General features: G+C 38.1%; 2 protein-coding genes across 2 annotated transcripts in view; both read right to left on the reverse strand.

Moving 5' to 3' along the window:
- The window catches only part of LOC107720269 (amyloid beta A4 precursor protein-binding family A member 1-like), a 72,195-nt gene extending 68,167 nt beyond the window's left edge, over positions 1-4,028 (reverse strand). Inside the window, exon 1 of the mRNA XM_016527935.1 lies at positions 3,968-4,028. The gene's annotated coding sequence lies outside the window, so the exon portion shown is untranslated. The remainder of the gene's footprint in view (positions 1-3,967) is intronic.
- A 2,149-nt stretch (positions 4,029-6,177) lies between these two features.
- On the reverse strand, positions 6,178-14,966 carry LOC107720202 (protein prenyltransferase alpha subunit repeat-containing protein 1-like). Its single transcript, XM_016527840.1, has 6 exons — positions 14,822-14,966; positions 13,893-14,062; positions 13,578-13,754; positions 12,827-13,071; positions 11,020-11,309; positions 6,178-8,222 (listed from the first exon to the last, which is right to left on the reverse strand). Exons 1-6 carry the CDS (start codon positions 14,905-14,907, stop codon positions 7,877-7,879), a joined length of 1,314 nt encoding a protein of 437 aa, XP_016383326.1. The 5' UTR covers positions 14,908-14,966; the 3' UTR covers positions 6,178-7,876.
- Between the last annotated feature and the right edge of the window lie 1,497 nt (positions 14,967-16,463).

Genomic DNA, 16,463 nt, shown 5'->3' on the forward strand with positions numbered 1-16,463 from the left:
AGAGAGAGAGAGAGAGAGAGAGAGACTACAGTGAGTCATCAGTTGTGGCACTTCAACATCCGTAACGGAGATTACGTGAAATCTGTGTCCAGCAGCTTTAAAGTGAGGCTGATTCATTTTCACACTCCTCCTACATAAACACACTCTTAATTAATGGTGTGCCTTTCGTAAACCGGTGTTTTGAATCTCTTAATTTAATTCACTTGCTATGTTTTTTTACATGCAATAAAATAATCCCTTTATAATCGGAAGGCTCAACCGGACTAAATTGTCTTCATGTAAACACCTCAATCGATCCGATTCAACTCGATCCGAACTAAATTTCGAGTAGTGTAAACCTGAAATAATCCGATCAACATAAGAAATAAACATACATGAACCCAAATAATAATAGGCCTATAATAATAACAATAATAATGATTAAAAAAATAACTTGCCCACATGCAGTGCCATGATCATACTGTATGTTTTGTCTCATTCTTAAATATTTACTAAATATTTGCTCCGACTGCTATATACGCCATATTGAATTTAAAGCTAATAAAAACTAGGCTTACAGTCTTTACAATCAAACATGGAACACACTGTATAAGGTCCAAAGACTAGCCTACCTAATTTTCAACAACTCGCAACTTTCAAAACTATTTTATGGAGGTTTTGTCTACTGAAAGTCTACTGACAGACATTTTGTCAGCTGAACAATCATTGCTAAACAACAGTAGGCCTACAATCTATAGGCCTACTTCTCTCCCTCACAGCCTCGTTTTCGTTCCTGTCAAAATTTAAATATGGTGTTACCTTGAGTGTTTTGCCATATTTGTTCCATTATTTTAAAACATGTGATGCATTCCATAATGAACAAACACACCCATACACTGAAGGAGAGTCATCTCCTTCATGAGGGGGGGATTCCATTTTTTTCCGTTTTAATTTTTCTGGACTCCTTTTTATTGGTAAAATTAAATTGTATTAATCAAAACGCATGTCTAATTAATTAAAATCATGAAACTTAAACAATTTAACATCAATTTATTAAAATTTTAACAAATAATACATGTAGGGCCCAAAAATGTTTTATTTTTTCCAACCTTACTTATGTTTTATTGTAACCTCTGTTTCAGCATGTCTATCTATAGGCTAATATTTCTGCCGCAATGTCTTCAAGTTAAACCGAACTTTTATTTTGACGGGTTGCCGTAAATACCTTTACATTTCTGTGTGTATATGATATGAGGATAATTTTACTCAAATGAAACGGTAAAATGCTCATGAAGTGACTCTCAGAGCAGTTCTGGAGATGTTCATGTATTTATGTCCTCATTAGTGAGACGGCAGACGCTGAAATCACCGGAAGCATTACTCGCGCTTCAATACGAGTAGTACACTAAACCGCGCGTCTGCGCCATTCATTAACACAGAGACACGCAGAATTCAGGTGACCAAGCGGCAACCTCCCGCTCTCTCTCGTGAAGCCAACAAGGAAGTGACTTAAACTGTAATTCGTCAACTGGCCGCTAGAGGCTGGCTGCAAAAAGGAGTCAATCCCATAGACTCCCCATGTTAAAATGCCCAACTTTACAGCAGAAAAAAACATGTTTACAGCCTGGTTCAAAAAATTATTTTGGTCTATATAGCTAATTTTGCCCTTCATGACAACTGAGGGGGGTGAATTTTTTTATAACTCATCCGTTTAAATTATATTAAGCCTTAAAGTTCTGCATAATTAAGGGCGTGGCCACTTGAGTGACAGGTGGATTGCCGCTGCTGTCACCACCGTCGAGCTAGGTGGGCGTGGCTTCAGCAACCTGCTCCCGCCTCTTTGCCCATTTTCGATTATCCGGGAGTGACTACGTCCATGTTTTTATACAGTATATTGCGGTGACACACTGCCATGATGGCGACAGCCGGCTCCGCCCACTTTGGGCTTCAAAATTGCTCTTCAGAAACCTACGGGTGACTTCATGGACACTATTCATGTTTTTTTTTTTTTTTTACAGTATGTATATGACTGATTATGTTTGGCTGTGATCAGTTCATGCGATAAATCCCACCTCTTGAGTTCTTGCGCGTTCCACGTTCATGAATCAGTCTGAATGAACAATATAATGGCGTTAATGGGAAGACTAATTTAAAAAAGTAAGTAACCAACTCACACATTTAGTTATATCTCACTTTGTTATGTCAAAATACGACTTTAAAATAAAAAGTTTTTAGTGAGTAATCAGCTTGGTAAAAATTTTAGTAAAATTGTAAGCACGCTAAGTGTCTGTGACCAATATTTACTGAGCTTTGATGACTGATGATCCAAAAAATTCAAAAATAGTTAAAAGTTAACTATTAAAAAAAGAATAGCTGAACATAAGTTCACAAATAAAATATATTGTTTAAATGATTACTGCCTTGAGTTATTATTTTGGAATAAATGTAAAATTCTTAAAAACAGCATGATGACATAGGCTACTTGTCTTTAATAAATAGAATATTGATTACATTATTAATGTAAAAATATAAAATAGAATTGTTTTTTTCTTTTTCTGATAAGTAATGTTTATCTAACCAAGAAAATGTGAATGGGACATGAATTTACATTTGATTAAAAAAAAAAAAAAAAGAAAGAAAGAAAGAAAAAAGGACTATGCCTCCTCATTTCAGAACAGCACCACACACCACTGCTCTGTAGGGTAACATTCCCAGAACGTTCTGGGAACCAAAAATGGTTAGCAGGAATGTTGTTCATTTAGTTGTTAATCAGAGTCATTCTCAATAAGGAGAGAAAGCGGTGTCACAAAATCAAACGAACAGGATTGTGGGATATCGTAGACAGTGACACATCTATGCTTTCTTCAAAAATCGATCAGGTGTGCATTTCCCATAAGTATAGCTAGCTATGGATCCAAGTTCCGCTGAACTCTACTGGTAACAACAGAACGTGCGACCATATTGCCTTTTGGGAAACGCAGCCCAGATGAAGGTATCTAATTAGAAAGAATGTTTCACAATGATTGGATTTGGATGTGCCTTGTTGCCTCCATAGGCAGTAGATGTTTTGAAACGAATGGATTGAGTGAAGAATTTAGTCATTCACTAATACCACACTCACTTGTTGCCACCTACTGGTGTAACCTTAACCTGCAGGAAAATACAAATCTTTTTGGAGAAGCGGAAAGTCACTATTATTCTAGTCATCAGAATTAACACCACTCTCAATCAACGCACAAACATAGTTGGAAACTGAATTAGTTGAAGGCATTTTTTTGTTTGCTAATGTACTGGTAACAACAGAACGTGCGACCATATTGCCTTTGGGAAACGCAGCCCAGATGAAGGTATCTAATTAGAAAGAATGTTTCACAATGATTGGATTTGGATGTGCCTTGTTGCCTCCATAGGCAGTAGATGTTTTGAAACGAATGGATTGAGTGAAGAATTTAGTCATTCACTAATACCACACTCACTTGTTGCCACCTACTGGTGTAACCTTAACCTGCAGGAAAATACAAATCTTTTTGGAGAAGCGGAAAGTCACTATTATTCTAGTCATCAGAATTAACACCACTCTCAATCAACGCACAAACATAGTTGGAAACTGAATTAGTTGAAGGCATTTTTTTGTTTGCTAATGATGATAATATTGTTTGCATCGCAAATTGCATTGGATAACCAAGTTACTAAACCTAGGTCCCTCATATTTCTTTTGTGTTGTATCTGGTAACCGGGAGTAGTAATGCAGTGCTTTCCGCAGCAACAATTGTCCTTTCTAGTGTAAACAAACACTGTTCAGCCCATCCGCAGGGAAAGCAACATCACAACAGTAAATCACTACGAACGAACCGCATCATTGAATGAATCTCATTGAAATACAATGATTTTTTCATTACACTATTCCTGTTTTACTTAACAAAACCGCTTTTGTGACAGACGATGATTACATAGCGCGTAAAACAATCTCTTCTGTCATATCTCTCACCTGTTCGTATGCTGCAGTTTCCAGAGAGCTAACGGTCCGCCCAATGTGTGTCTGGATCCACCATCTTCATCGCCTGCCTGTCTTTCACTCAGTCTGTGGGCAAGCCCGACTCCTCCCATCAGAGACCTGCTAATCAAACACCACGGAAGGCTGCCTAATTTCTCAATGAACGAGCTGCAGCTCTCGGCAAAACTGTGCTGTACGTGTACATGAATGCGTTGAGTTACTAGTTAGAAATAACTTAAAGAACCGAATCGGTATAAGCCCTTTCGATGCCATGAAATGAAACTGGTTGCAAAATGACTGTCGAGCCCTCCGACTAAAGAAAGCTACAGAATAAATACAGGAAGCAAACAATATTTAGCCTACTACAGATACTTTTTCTTAACTTCTTATTGCCGTCAGTTAAATTATAGCCTACTACCGTTCAAAAGTTTGGGGTCAAAAAGTTTTTTTTTTTTACTCTGCATGAATCTAATTATTTTGTCAAGCAAGAATGCATAAATTTAATCAGAAGTAACTATGAAGAAAGACTTTTACATAGGAACATACATTTGTGTTCGTTTGATCTTTGTTCAAATAATTCTGAAAAATGTGTCACTGTTTCCACAAAAATACTGAGCAGCTCAACTGTTTTCAGCATTGATAATTGAAAATTTTCTTAAGCATCAAATCAGCATTAGAATGATTCCTGAAGGATCATGTGACACTGAAGACTGGAGTAATAACTGCTTAAATCCAGCTTTGCTTTGATAGGTATAAACCACATTTGAAAACAAATAGGAAACTTTTTATTTTATTGTAGACCTAATCTTTAACACATTCGTTTTTACTGTATTTTTTAACAAATAAATGCAGCCTTGATGAACACAAGTCTTCGTTCCAAAACATAAAAAAAATAAAAAATAACTTACCAACCCTAAATTTGTGAACATTATGTGCTCTTTAGACCCATGACTAATGTTGTTCTTGTAAATTGTTTCCATAATCCTGTGTAATCGAATAAACACATATGACATGATTAAAAAAAAAATTACCTTAATAAAATGGTCATGAATGCAAAATAATAGGAAATAAAAATGTGAGATGGACCTTTTCAGAGTAGCTTTATTTAATGTGGTAGGGAACTGACAAAACAACTACGGTCAATACAGTTTTTAATACAAATAAATATAAAATACATAATGGATGAGATGCAATAAATGTTGGTTATTGTGGCTGTAAAAACCTACAGTACCTTATCAGCTTATCAGACAATACATAAAGAAAATACAAAATCTTAGGCTACATTTGTTCTTTCTAAAGCTAAATGAACTCTGTCCTGCTTCTGCATAGATGTACTAGTAATTTAAAATCTGTTTATGCTTTAGTGTAACTGCTGTTAAATTTCTGGTATTCACACAGCAAATGACATTACAACAATGGAAAATGACATGACATAACTGGAAATACTATGTGCGTCCTCGGTGTAATTCACATTAATGTACACATTTAAAACCTCTAAGGTAATGTAGGACTATTTGTGAACTGCTTAGGAAATGAATAATGTGAATAGGAAGCCCTGAACAGATATAAAGACAACAATATTGTAATTTGTAAGTTTTCAACAATATAATTGATAAGACTGTCCATTAAGGGTTTAAGTTAGGCAATACATTTACCATCTATAGTATTAATACAACGAGCTAATTGTTTAGGGAGCCAAAAAGCAATGCAATGTTTTCTGTCTCTGCATGTATGGGTCATGAAATCAAAAAATTATAATAAAATGTAATCAAATACAATGACAACGTGACCTTGATCCCAATACAACAGTACACACATAATGTACATGCAAAAAGGTAACTATTCAGATCAGATTGACCAAATCAGAGTGAAAAAATATAAAGGAATTTGTTGCAGATCCATTCCAGTTTTAGACTATTCTTCCATACAGGACTCTATTAGCAGTTGTTTATTTAACAGCAGGTGTAAGGGGGGAGATGCTGAAGCTAAAACCTTATAATATTATCATCTAAAACAAGCACCTATGCACACACCTGTACTTATAAAGAGTGAAAAATGATCAAACGCTGTCAGTGCAGTTGCTAAACATTGCGTTATACAGAGGAATGGTGTGGAAGAAAAGCTGGCTTTATTCTTGAGGGGAACCTTTCAGAATTCTGTGACAGACATCCGGTAATTTTGCTGCTGCAGCTCAAAGAAAAAAAAAAAAGTCAGGGTCCAAGACATGCAGAAAACCACACTGACATGGCCCTTTATAAAGTCCGAGAGTCAGTCTAGAAGTTACATAACTCAACTACTTTCATAAATCTAGTTCTTGTGCAACTGTGCAAAAAAAAAAAAAAAAAAAAGGAGTAGTAGACTTATGAAGTGAAACTTAAGATCGAACTGTGCAAGTCTTATAGATGTGCTGAAAGACATGATTCATATAAGCTTTCCTAGAATGTTAAAATGACTTCACCTAACTAGAATAGTTTTTGCATATGTAGAATGGGCATTGTCCTTGATTTAAGAGCGAGATCTAATCAAATCGAATCAGATTTTCACAACCTACTCTAAGCTGTGAATGAATTAAGTTGTCAATGCACGACTGAGCCTGTGAAACTTCAAAGTTTATTACAAGTTGAATAATTACTGAGTAACAGTGAGTCAACCATAACCGTCTAATAGCTTATTATCTTTAATAAATCACATAAGTGAAGCTAACAACAATTCACTTTTCATATTTGCATAAATATACTTTAAGTTCAAAATAGTGTTAAACAAAAAGCAGCATTTGTAAACCCAGGCCCCTCAGGGGTCCACACTCCCCCGGCGCAGAGAATAAGCACCATTCTGCACCAGATGGGCTTGAACGTGGCATCATGTTATTTCTGCAGCCACGCTTGGGCCAAGCTGAGAAAAGCCTATTCCCGCTTCTGCAGTTCCCTTTCATCATGAAAACCCATGCATCTGTGAGACCACCTGGATGAACTATAACCCAAAACTAGTGCTTAAATGCTGAGGCTAGTCCATGTGACAACGTGGCCTTTGTTATTCTAATGAGTGATGATGATGATGATGTGCTTTAGGAACATTTATTCTCAAACGCCCAAGAATCATCTGCATGAACTGAAGAAATGCTGACCCTGCAACAGTTATGTCATATAATACAAATACTCACTTGAATGAGGAGAGCACCTAGAAACGGTCAATTTCATGTGCAGTTATCGGTTTATTTATTTAAGATTATTAAAACTCATGAAAATGTCTGTGTTTAGCCCTAATATTTCATATTAAATGCCTCCAGGAAACTTTAAATTCAATGATTGTGCTCACGTTACTGATTGTAGCAAAACTTCTAGGTATTCATTGAAAAAATTTTCATGCTTTAGTACAAAAGTCCAAAGAGGAGCAGTAGATGGAATTCAGAGCCAGTCTGCCCTCAATTAAACAAAGAGGGAAACTGGGTCAGAATCACTTTGGGCTCTAAGTGTTCCCTTCAAGTGTGCACCACAGTGTGCGTTTAAGATTCCCGACAGGAATCATAAAACTGCAGACAGCATGAGGAGAGCATACTATTATTGATTTGTGGTGGAAGACTTTAAACAACATAAAAACCAACCAAACTATATGAAAAAAAAAATACAAACTTGTAGCTTCTGATAGAGAAAAGGATTGTACACTGAAAACAGACCTGAGATATCCAGTACCTGAACTAAAGCAGCTGAAACAGACCAGGCTTAGACTGCGGAGACGGGTCATGGGTTTTCATCATGAGCGGGAATTTGCTCCGGCAGAGCATCTCTGACAAACCGGCCAAGAAGTCCAGCCGTTTTCAGAGAAGCGGGTGTGGGCGGTTGGAGCCAGAAATAAGTTGACCTATCACAGCTCTCCCACATCATGGTGGGTGGAGTGTTTCTCACGCTACTGACCTATAACTGAGTCCAGCCACTTCCTGTAGGCAATGGCAAAGCAGCTTTGCTCGGGGCTCCGGCAGCCTGTGAGGATTCTAGAGACAAACGTGTGCTCGGAGGGAAGTCCGGGGTGGGGAAGCCGGGGTCCCCGCTTTAGTCGCTTGGTGTCCTGCGTGTAGCTTCCATGTTTGCTCCCATCCAGAACACAGTCCACGTCCATGGCCTGGGAAGCACTGGCTTCATCACAGGGCTCCTCGCTGAGCAGGACGTCAATGTGGGTGAGAGGTGGAGATTGTGACCCTGCCTCCTGGAGGTGCTCCCTCCGCCACTGGTGCCACAGGTAGAAGACATGTCGCCTGTTGGAGAAGCCTGGATATGAATTTGTTCAATGTTGAAATACAATTGACTATAAAATAAAATGCACTAGTGTTGTCAAAAGTACCGACTTCGGTACCAGCCAGTGCTGAAATTAAAAAAATATGACAATACCAGAATTTCCCACGAACATTTTGAGCGCTGCTGAGCGGATTCTTAACATAAACACGGGAGCGTTTGACAGCAGCGTCTATCAGACGATTCGTCTATGAGCAGATATATCAGGGATTCACTGATGGATCCACTGTGCGACTTTCAAACACCCCACGTAGATCTGTGTAAGCGCTCGGTGAAGAGAGTGAGGCGATGATCATTGTAACCAATCACAGACATATCTGTTGAGTGTGTGATCACAATGGCCAGTCAGAGGTGTTTAAGAATCCGCTCAAAATGCTTGCGAGAAATGCTGGGATCATCATTTTTTAAATTTCAGTACCGACTGGTACCAAAGTCGGTACTTTTGACAACACTAAAATGCACTTTACATTATTATTTAAGTCTGGATTCAGGTCTGATATGATTAGTCACAGGGAAAATAAAAAAATGCTCAACATCAGAATAGCAAAATTAGCCTAATAGGCTTACTAACTATTAAAAGACACGCCCTCATCTTCGAAAACCACAAAAAACTCTATCCAAAATAAAAGAAAATACATCACAAACTATATTACATACAGAATTACTTGCTAATTAATTACTAATATCTCATTGATTGTGCACTTGGCTGTCTCATAGATTGTGTCATCATTTACTCACCCTCATGTAGTTCCAAAACTGCTTGACTTTCTTCCACAGAACAGGATTTACCATAGTAAAATGTGCTACTTGATCTTTACTAGGGCTGAACGATTCATTGCATTTGCGATAATATCGCGATATGAAATAACGCGATTTTTCAATCGCAGAGGCTGCAATTACACGGTCACGTGACACACGAGAGTAAAGAGGTGTGTTCAACTTGAAGATCAGATCGGTGTATGACATCAAAGTAAGGCGAGAGAAAGCATAAGGAGACGTCCGCGCTCTCTTATAGCTCTCGCAGTACTTTGATGACACACACCCATCGCTGCTTCAAGTCGAGCGCGGGCCATCAGCAGAAAAAGAAAAGAAATAAAACGGTAAACAGCCAAAGGATGTAACTTAGAATGGGAGATGGATCGGTTTGTGAAAGGGAAGAGAAAAGCCATAGATGAAGTCGCACAGACCCAGGCAGATGCTGGTCATTCAAATGCTAAATGCAGAAAATATGACAAGGCATATCTTGATCTCGGCTTCACTCACCGTGTCTATACACTACAGTTGTCGCGTCGCGCCGCAACAGCTCTACACTGGATGCGAAAAAGCGACCGTTGCAAATCATTTTAACTTTGTGTCAGTACGTCATAAATAGAACAAGGCATCAGTTTAATGCTGGGTTTTGTCGCGCCGCGCTGCATCCAGTGTACACAGCGTCACTGATTATAATGGGTTCTACTCACTGATCTATATAATGACTGTTATGTCCACATGTTTACATATGTTTATTACAGTGACTTTGAATTATCTAAAGTAGTGTGGTAAAGCAACAGATTTGTTTTTATATTTCTGCAATCTTTGCAATCTTTAGTTTGTGTGATTTGTTACTGACTTTCATATTAATGTTTACACCAGGCTTATTTGTCAGTGCTTTATGTTGTCATAATTATTACATGCTTACAAGGTTGGAAGTTCAACAAATCAGTCAATATACTGTGATTGTAGTTGTTAAATAAAAATGTCATTCATATCAATTCATGCATCACCTAATTTCATCGTAACATATAGGCCTGGCCTACAGAAAAGAACATTTATGTTTATCTAATATTGTGTTGGTCATACTATACAATGATTTATAGCTTGTCTTTGTTGAATAATACAGAACATAAAGAGCTTTAAAAAAATTATTGCATATTAAATCGCAATCGCAATATTGGTAAAAAAAAATCGCAATTAAGATTATTTTCCAAAATCGTTCAGCCCTACTCTTTACCATGCAATTACAATGAACCCACATTTTAAAAAGCTTTCAAATGCACCATAAATGTATCCTAAAAGTAGTTTATATGATAAAACCACATAATGTAGTTGAATTGCGATTTGACAAAATGGCAAGTTCGACTACTCTAGTATCCACTACTTTTCCTTGCGGAGAACTTGACCTTTATATATACACACACACATACATATATACATATATATATATATACACACAAACACTGATTTCAATAACCATAAAAAGGCTTATGTATGAAACATCTGTGACTAAAGCAAGCTAGAGCTTAGTAATGCATTTTGTTTTATTATATTTATCATTAAGAGGCACAAACAACTTTTCATATCTTCAAACTAACAGCAGACTTGTAAATGAAATAGATCTGTTGCCATGACACACTTTAGGGGGGAAACACAAGCTAAAGATACATAAACACCATTCACCGAGCAGCTGCTCCTTGCCTCAGCCACGAGGGATGAGGCTGGGAAGGGGAAAAACTGAAAGAGCTTGAAAAAGATCCAGCAAACTGCTTGCCTCTCCCTCAGTGAGCTACAACTCTGCAACATAAGACCATCCATCATTTTATAACACTAAGCCATAAACACATCAGGCCAGACCAGCTGAGGGCCAAGGACAGACTTCTGGCAAACAAAGTCACTGTATTCACATTGAGACCTGTGGAAGCACAGTCTGATGTTGACTGATTGCACGACTATCATCGGCACAGCAAGACCTGGAGATCTCTAACTGGCTTCGAGCACTCTCACCTGTGGCACCACAGCGTCTCGTGGCCTGGATATGACTCGATGAGATCAGTGCAGAGCTCCATCTCCTCGTGGAAGAGCTGAGGGATGACGTCATTATGGTGATTGTCATCAGACGCGCCCGCTGTGCTCTCTCCATTAGGCTGCTGGGTGGGGTGGAGCTCCGTCTCTCCAACCTGGCTCAGCTCTCTGGCCAGGGCCTTGAGCAGGTGTTGACGGTAGTGGAAGCCGCTGTGATCTGACACGTGCATGGACACCCACAGTCGGGTGGAGGACAGCTCATCATGCAGAACCTGGAGTAGAAAGTCACAGAGTATTATATTCATTTAACACCATCATGATTCAGGCTGTTGCAGCTGAATTTTTTGTTCATTTTAGTTCAGTTGCCAAGTTGGAAGGGCAACGAATGTCAGCATATCAATAAATTTATTCAAATGCATTCAATTATGCATTATGCAAATATATGCATATTATTATGCATTGTTCAAATATGCAAACAAAAAATAGTTACACCAATATTCAAATTCTGTTTGACAATGTTATAACAAATAACTGATAAATGGCTGATATTTAATATATACAACCTTGTCTAAATAAATGAAAAAAAAAAAAAAGTAATTTCTGCAGTGCTGCAAAAATTAGATGCACCAATATTAAAATTCTTTTTGACGTTATAACCAAAAACTGATAAATGGATGAAATTAAACATACAACTTTGTCTAAATAAAAAGAAAAAATATATATATAAATTTTCTACAGCGCTGCAAAAATGAGATGCACCAATATTAAAATTCTTTTTGACATGTTTTAACCAATAACTGATGAATGGCTGATATTAAATGTATACAATTTTGTTTAAATAATTGAAAAATAAAACACTAAAACTAAAATCAATCATTTTAAATATCAACTGATGCATTAAAACATTATAATGTACATGAATAATAGATATTAATTTTGAGATTTGCTGAAGTTTATATTTAACAGTGTTATTAAAATATTAATGCTTATTAAGATTAACTTTAAGTGAGCATTAGATGTTTTAAAGGTAAAAATAAAGGAACTGAGCATGCATAATTAAATATCCAAGAGTATTTTAAAATAAAACATGACTTCATTTAGGTTGTAAACTCAGTAAACATTGTACTACAGTGATCTAGGATGAAAATTCAGACCAAGGAAAACAGAGTCAAACAAGACATGCAGAGTTGTAAGACGACAGCCGCATAACCCAATTACTCCTGAAATAGCCTATGAAAAGCTCAGACTGGTTCAAGTCTGTTTAGTCCTGGATCATTAAATCTACAGGCTCATCCTTTTTATATGAGGGCTTTTAGCTTGGATTGAGCCCTGTAACATTTGCCTAATTTTGCATCCAATTAAGAAAGGATAAGCACATCAAAGGGTCTGGCACTCAGTGACCCCCTAAGAGGCAATAAGCTTTCCTGACTAACAGCACTCAGCTCTCTCTAAAAAATAAAAAATAAATAAATGCTAAAAAGACAGAAAGCTGTGGCATCTGTAATCAGGTCTCTTCCTAAGGTAATTCAAGTGGAGAAGAAAGGTATTAAGATCATCAAAGGCTCAGGTAGATTTATCAACCTCTTAAATAACCATCTCATGTTGCTTTCCTTGTAACAACACTGATGATATGCCAGTGTGATCCATCATTCCTTAAAGTAATCGAAGACAAATCTAATCTTTGAAATGTACGCAAACAAAGCAACATCTAACAGACACCCGTTTTCAGTCATTATGATAAATCACACAGATATAGTGCAGAAAGCTGCAGTGGACTGAGACGGCCTACCTTCAGATTGCCTTTAGCCATGTTTTGCAATACCCAGATGCGATGGGACCATGCATTGTAGTTGCTGGGGTAACGGCCGGCTGCGTCTGCACAGACCCTCATCTCCTCCTGCAAGGCTCTTTGCAGCCGCTCGCACTGTCTCCTCCTCACAGCGTCTCCTCTGGGTTCAGCCTGATCCTTCAGTTCTTGTCCAGAAGGAGAGCACTCCTTCTGCAGCCACTGTAACACCCAGCGCCTGCGTTCACAACAAACCAATTAAGCAGACTGATCATCAACATATGCCAAGATGCACAAGGAATTTAACACTTACTGTTTTATTTATGAGCCCATTAAAAAAAACAGTACAGCACCACCTCCTGGACAATATGTTTCTTCCGTGCAACATTATCACAAAGACATTCAGCCAAGATTTTTGTGCAAAATCCTAGTAAAAAAAGCCTAATAAAAAAAAAAGCATACAGTAAATAACATTAAAGATTTTTTTTTTTAAACAGGCATGGCATAAATATCTCTAGAGTGTTTCTTGGGATGGAACTATGGAACTAAATGTTGGAGAAATCAGTAAGTTCTGTGCTCACTATGAGAATTTTGAAAATCAAGTCACATTTAGAGTTAAATGTAGCAGCAGTCTTTTGATGTCTCCTTTCCCAAGACAACTTTTTTAAAAATAGCAACAGCACATTCAGAACAATAATACGGCCGAAATCTATACAGACATCAAAGAGAAGAAAAAGAGAATTTCTAAAAATACCACAGATGTGCATATAATCATTCAGAAAGTATGTGAAAGGGTTAGTTAGTTCAGTAAAATGTTTTTTTTTGTTGTTTTGTTCAGGTAATACAAGCATGTTGAAAATGTACCTGACATTCCACGCAGTGGTAAAGTCTGGGTTTAGGAGAAGCAATGTGCAGGTTATATCTACCAGTGCTTGAAGAGAAGAAGAGAGAGAAGTCAGTTTTTTCAGCAACGCCGGTCTTTTGTATGAACAGCCATTTTTTAATAAAGACTAAGGTCACAGCAATGTGAGCCGGCTGAACAAGCTAACCCAATAAACCTTCGTCCTACCTTCCCGATCGAGCCACTGCTTTCTCTGCCTGTACAGCAGGAGTTTATTATGCACATAGGGCAGCAGAAACTTGACACACCAGCTCTCCACTCCCAGCTTATTCTCCACCAAGACGATGGGGCTTCTGTTGTACCGGGCTTCGGGGCACGAAATGAGGCCAATTTCATCACTGTGAACACATTGTAAAAGATAAAAATGAAGAACAAGTCACATGGCTATTTTAAGAAACTCTGCCAAATACTAAGGAGCTAAAGGCAAACAGCAATGCATAAAGCACCAAACATCTCAGCTGACACGGACTCATTACATACAAGAATGTCATAGGAGAAGAGTGAGATGAAACCATTGGGACAGGGCACTGACCCTATAAATATGGGACAAACAGACCCAACACACAGGCAACTTTAAAAAACAGACGAGATGCTTCATATGTGGACTGAAGAGATGTGTTTGGATACACAAGAGCAGCGATGTTGCAACCACTGATCGTCTCACCCGAATTACCAGTAAAAACAAAAGGACAATTACTGAGAATTATGACTATAAATATAATGTATTAAAGCTCGCTACGCCCGCCAGTTACTGACCAGCGACTAACAAATCCAAACATTCACAGTAACGTTACTAGCTACAACGTGACAAGCATGCACACTTCGCGTTTCACAACTTTCGGCGTTTTCACGGTGCTTGTTAAATAGGCACCCCAGACACATTTTAACACGACCTGGTCTAAAAGCGAGGCTTGGTGAGCTTTCTCTGCTGCTGACCGCTGGTTAGTGGCCGGTTAGCCAGCCGCTGTCTGTCTGCGCAAGTTACACAGGCTGCTGCACTATGTTCTCCCTGCGGCTGAGCGCGAGGGTCCAGACCGCTTTTAAGCATTAAACTAGACGACCGCGTGATAAACAACCATGCGAGTTCACATACGTACATGTTCGGGTTTCTTTTAAAGGCGTTATTGATATCTTTCACAACTCTCTGGACCAAGACATCCACCTCCTCTTCCAACTCAGCCATTTTCAGAGCTCGAGTGACGTCAACGCGGGTGACTCAACCTCATCCGGGACATTTCACAGTCAGGGCTTGAGAGAAGTTGTTTTAGTAACCGTAAAGCGTACATTGTTGCTATGCAAAATTAGGAGATTATCTTGCTTTATCATAATACATAATTAAAAAAAAAAATCTACACGTTGCTGTGGCCACCGTTACTCGCCGTACTCGTACGTAAATCTTGTTACAACAAGGACGCCACTGAATGTTGGCGCAGAGACATTTGGAATCAATGAGAAGACAGAGGCATCTATAACTCTTATTATATAACGTTATAACTCACTAAAAAATACTAAATAAATAGGTAAACAATCAGAACCTACATTTAAACTGGAGGTGGGATATTTCTCTTTTCCATCCAATCATATTTACAATTTCATTTTAGGGGCGGGGCATGTCCCAAATAAGCTCTTTGGGGTTTGTCCAGCTAACATGGAACGTTCTCAGAACTGTGGCTAACGCTCTGGCAAAGTTATGAACAACAAATGTGTTTACTATACAAATACTGTATATACATTGTGCATGGAACGATTTTACTCGAAACCTTTAGTTTTGAATGTAACTACTTGTTTCAGAATGTTTAACAATTATTCAAAAGTAATTTCCCATAATGTTTGCAAAATGTCAAAATGGAATGTTCCTTTAACCTTTGCATAACCAAGAAAAAAAACGCTTTTAAAACAATTTAAAAACTGGACGTTTTGAACGTTCAAAGAACATTCAGAAACAATTTTTTCTTAACTTAATGGGAACGTTATAAAAACTTTTTCATAACATTCAGTAGGCTATATTTTGTTAGATGGGTGTGCTGCTCATAAACGCTGAAAATAAAGTGTAGGCTATTTACACACAATGTATGTTATGAAACTTCTTTAATAATAATAATAATAATAATAATTTGTTTCGGCCTGTGCTACATTTTTTTTTGTAATAGGCCTTCTTTGCAAACATGTTAAATTTAATTGATTATGCCTTCTTAACAAGACAAAGTCATGACATAACATGGCATTGCAGGTTATACTCTCTTTTATTTGAAGTAATATAGAAAACATTTATAATTTCTTTCTTCAATAATGTTAACTAATCATTACATTGTATGATGCTTAAAGGGGTCATATGATGCTGCTAAAAAGAACATTATTTTGTGTATTTGGTGTAATGAAATGTGTTTATGCGGTTTCTCTTTCACAACGAAAAACACGGCGGCCTAGCGTGAGCTGAGGCCGGAGGGCTAGAGTGAGCAGAGGCGTCAGGGTTGAGAACGGCGCGGCCGGCGGATTCGACGAAGGAGCGGCAACCACATGTGACGACCCCGGGCTGGACTCCGCTTCGTCCATGGTGAAAGTCGATCCGGCGATCCATAGCAAGTTGATGTAAGTTGATGTATTCCCTCAGCGACCAGCACAGATCAGCTCTAGGCATGACGAAGCGGATATCGTCCTCTTTTGGAAGACCAAACAAAGTAGTTTCGCTTTCACAACGAAGCACACAGCGTCTTCACGACATGGCGGCAGCGGCAACAA

The sequence above is a fragment of the Sinocyclocheilus rhinocerous genome, unplaced genomic scaffold (assembly GCF_001515625.1).
Source record: "Sinocyclocheilus rhinocerous isolate Xijiao unplaced genomic scaffold, SAMN03320098_v1.1 scaffold62, whole genome shotgun sequence".
In the NCBI taxonomy this organism is placed as follows: Eukaryota; Metazoa; Chordata; class Actinopteri; order Cypriniformes; family Cyprinidae; genus Sinocyclocheilus; species Sinocyclocheilus rhinocerous.

Excerpts from the sequence above, each read along its gene's own strand:
- LOC107720202 (XM_016527840.1), bottom strand. The coding sequence starts at position 14,907 with ATGGCTGAGTTGGAAGAGGAGGTGGATGTCTTGGTCCAGAGAGTTGTG. Across the intron at positions 14,063-14,821 it reads TTTAAAAGAAACCCGAACAT|TGATGAAATTGGCCTCATTT; the intron begins GTACGTATGTGA and ends ATGTGTTCACAG. Across the intron at positions 8,223-11,019 it reads GAGACGCTGTGGTGCCACAG|GCGACATGTCTTCTACCTGT; the intron begins GTGAGAGTGCTC and ends CTTCTCCAACAG.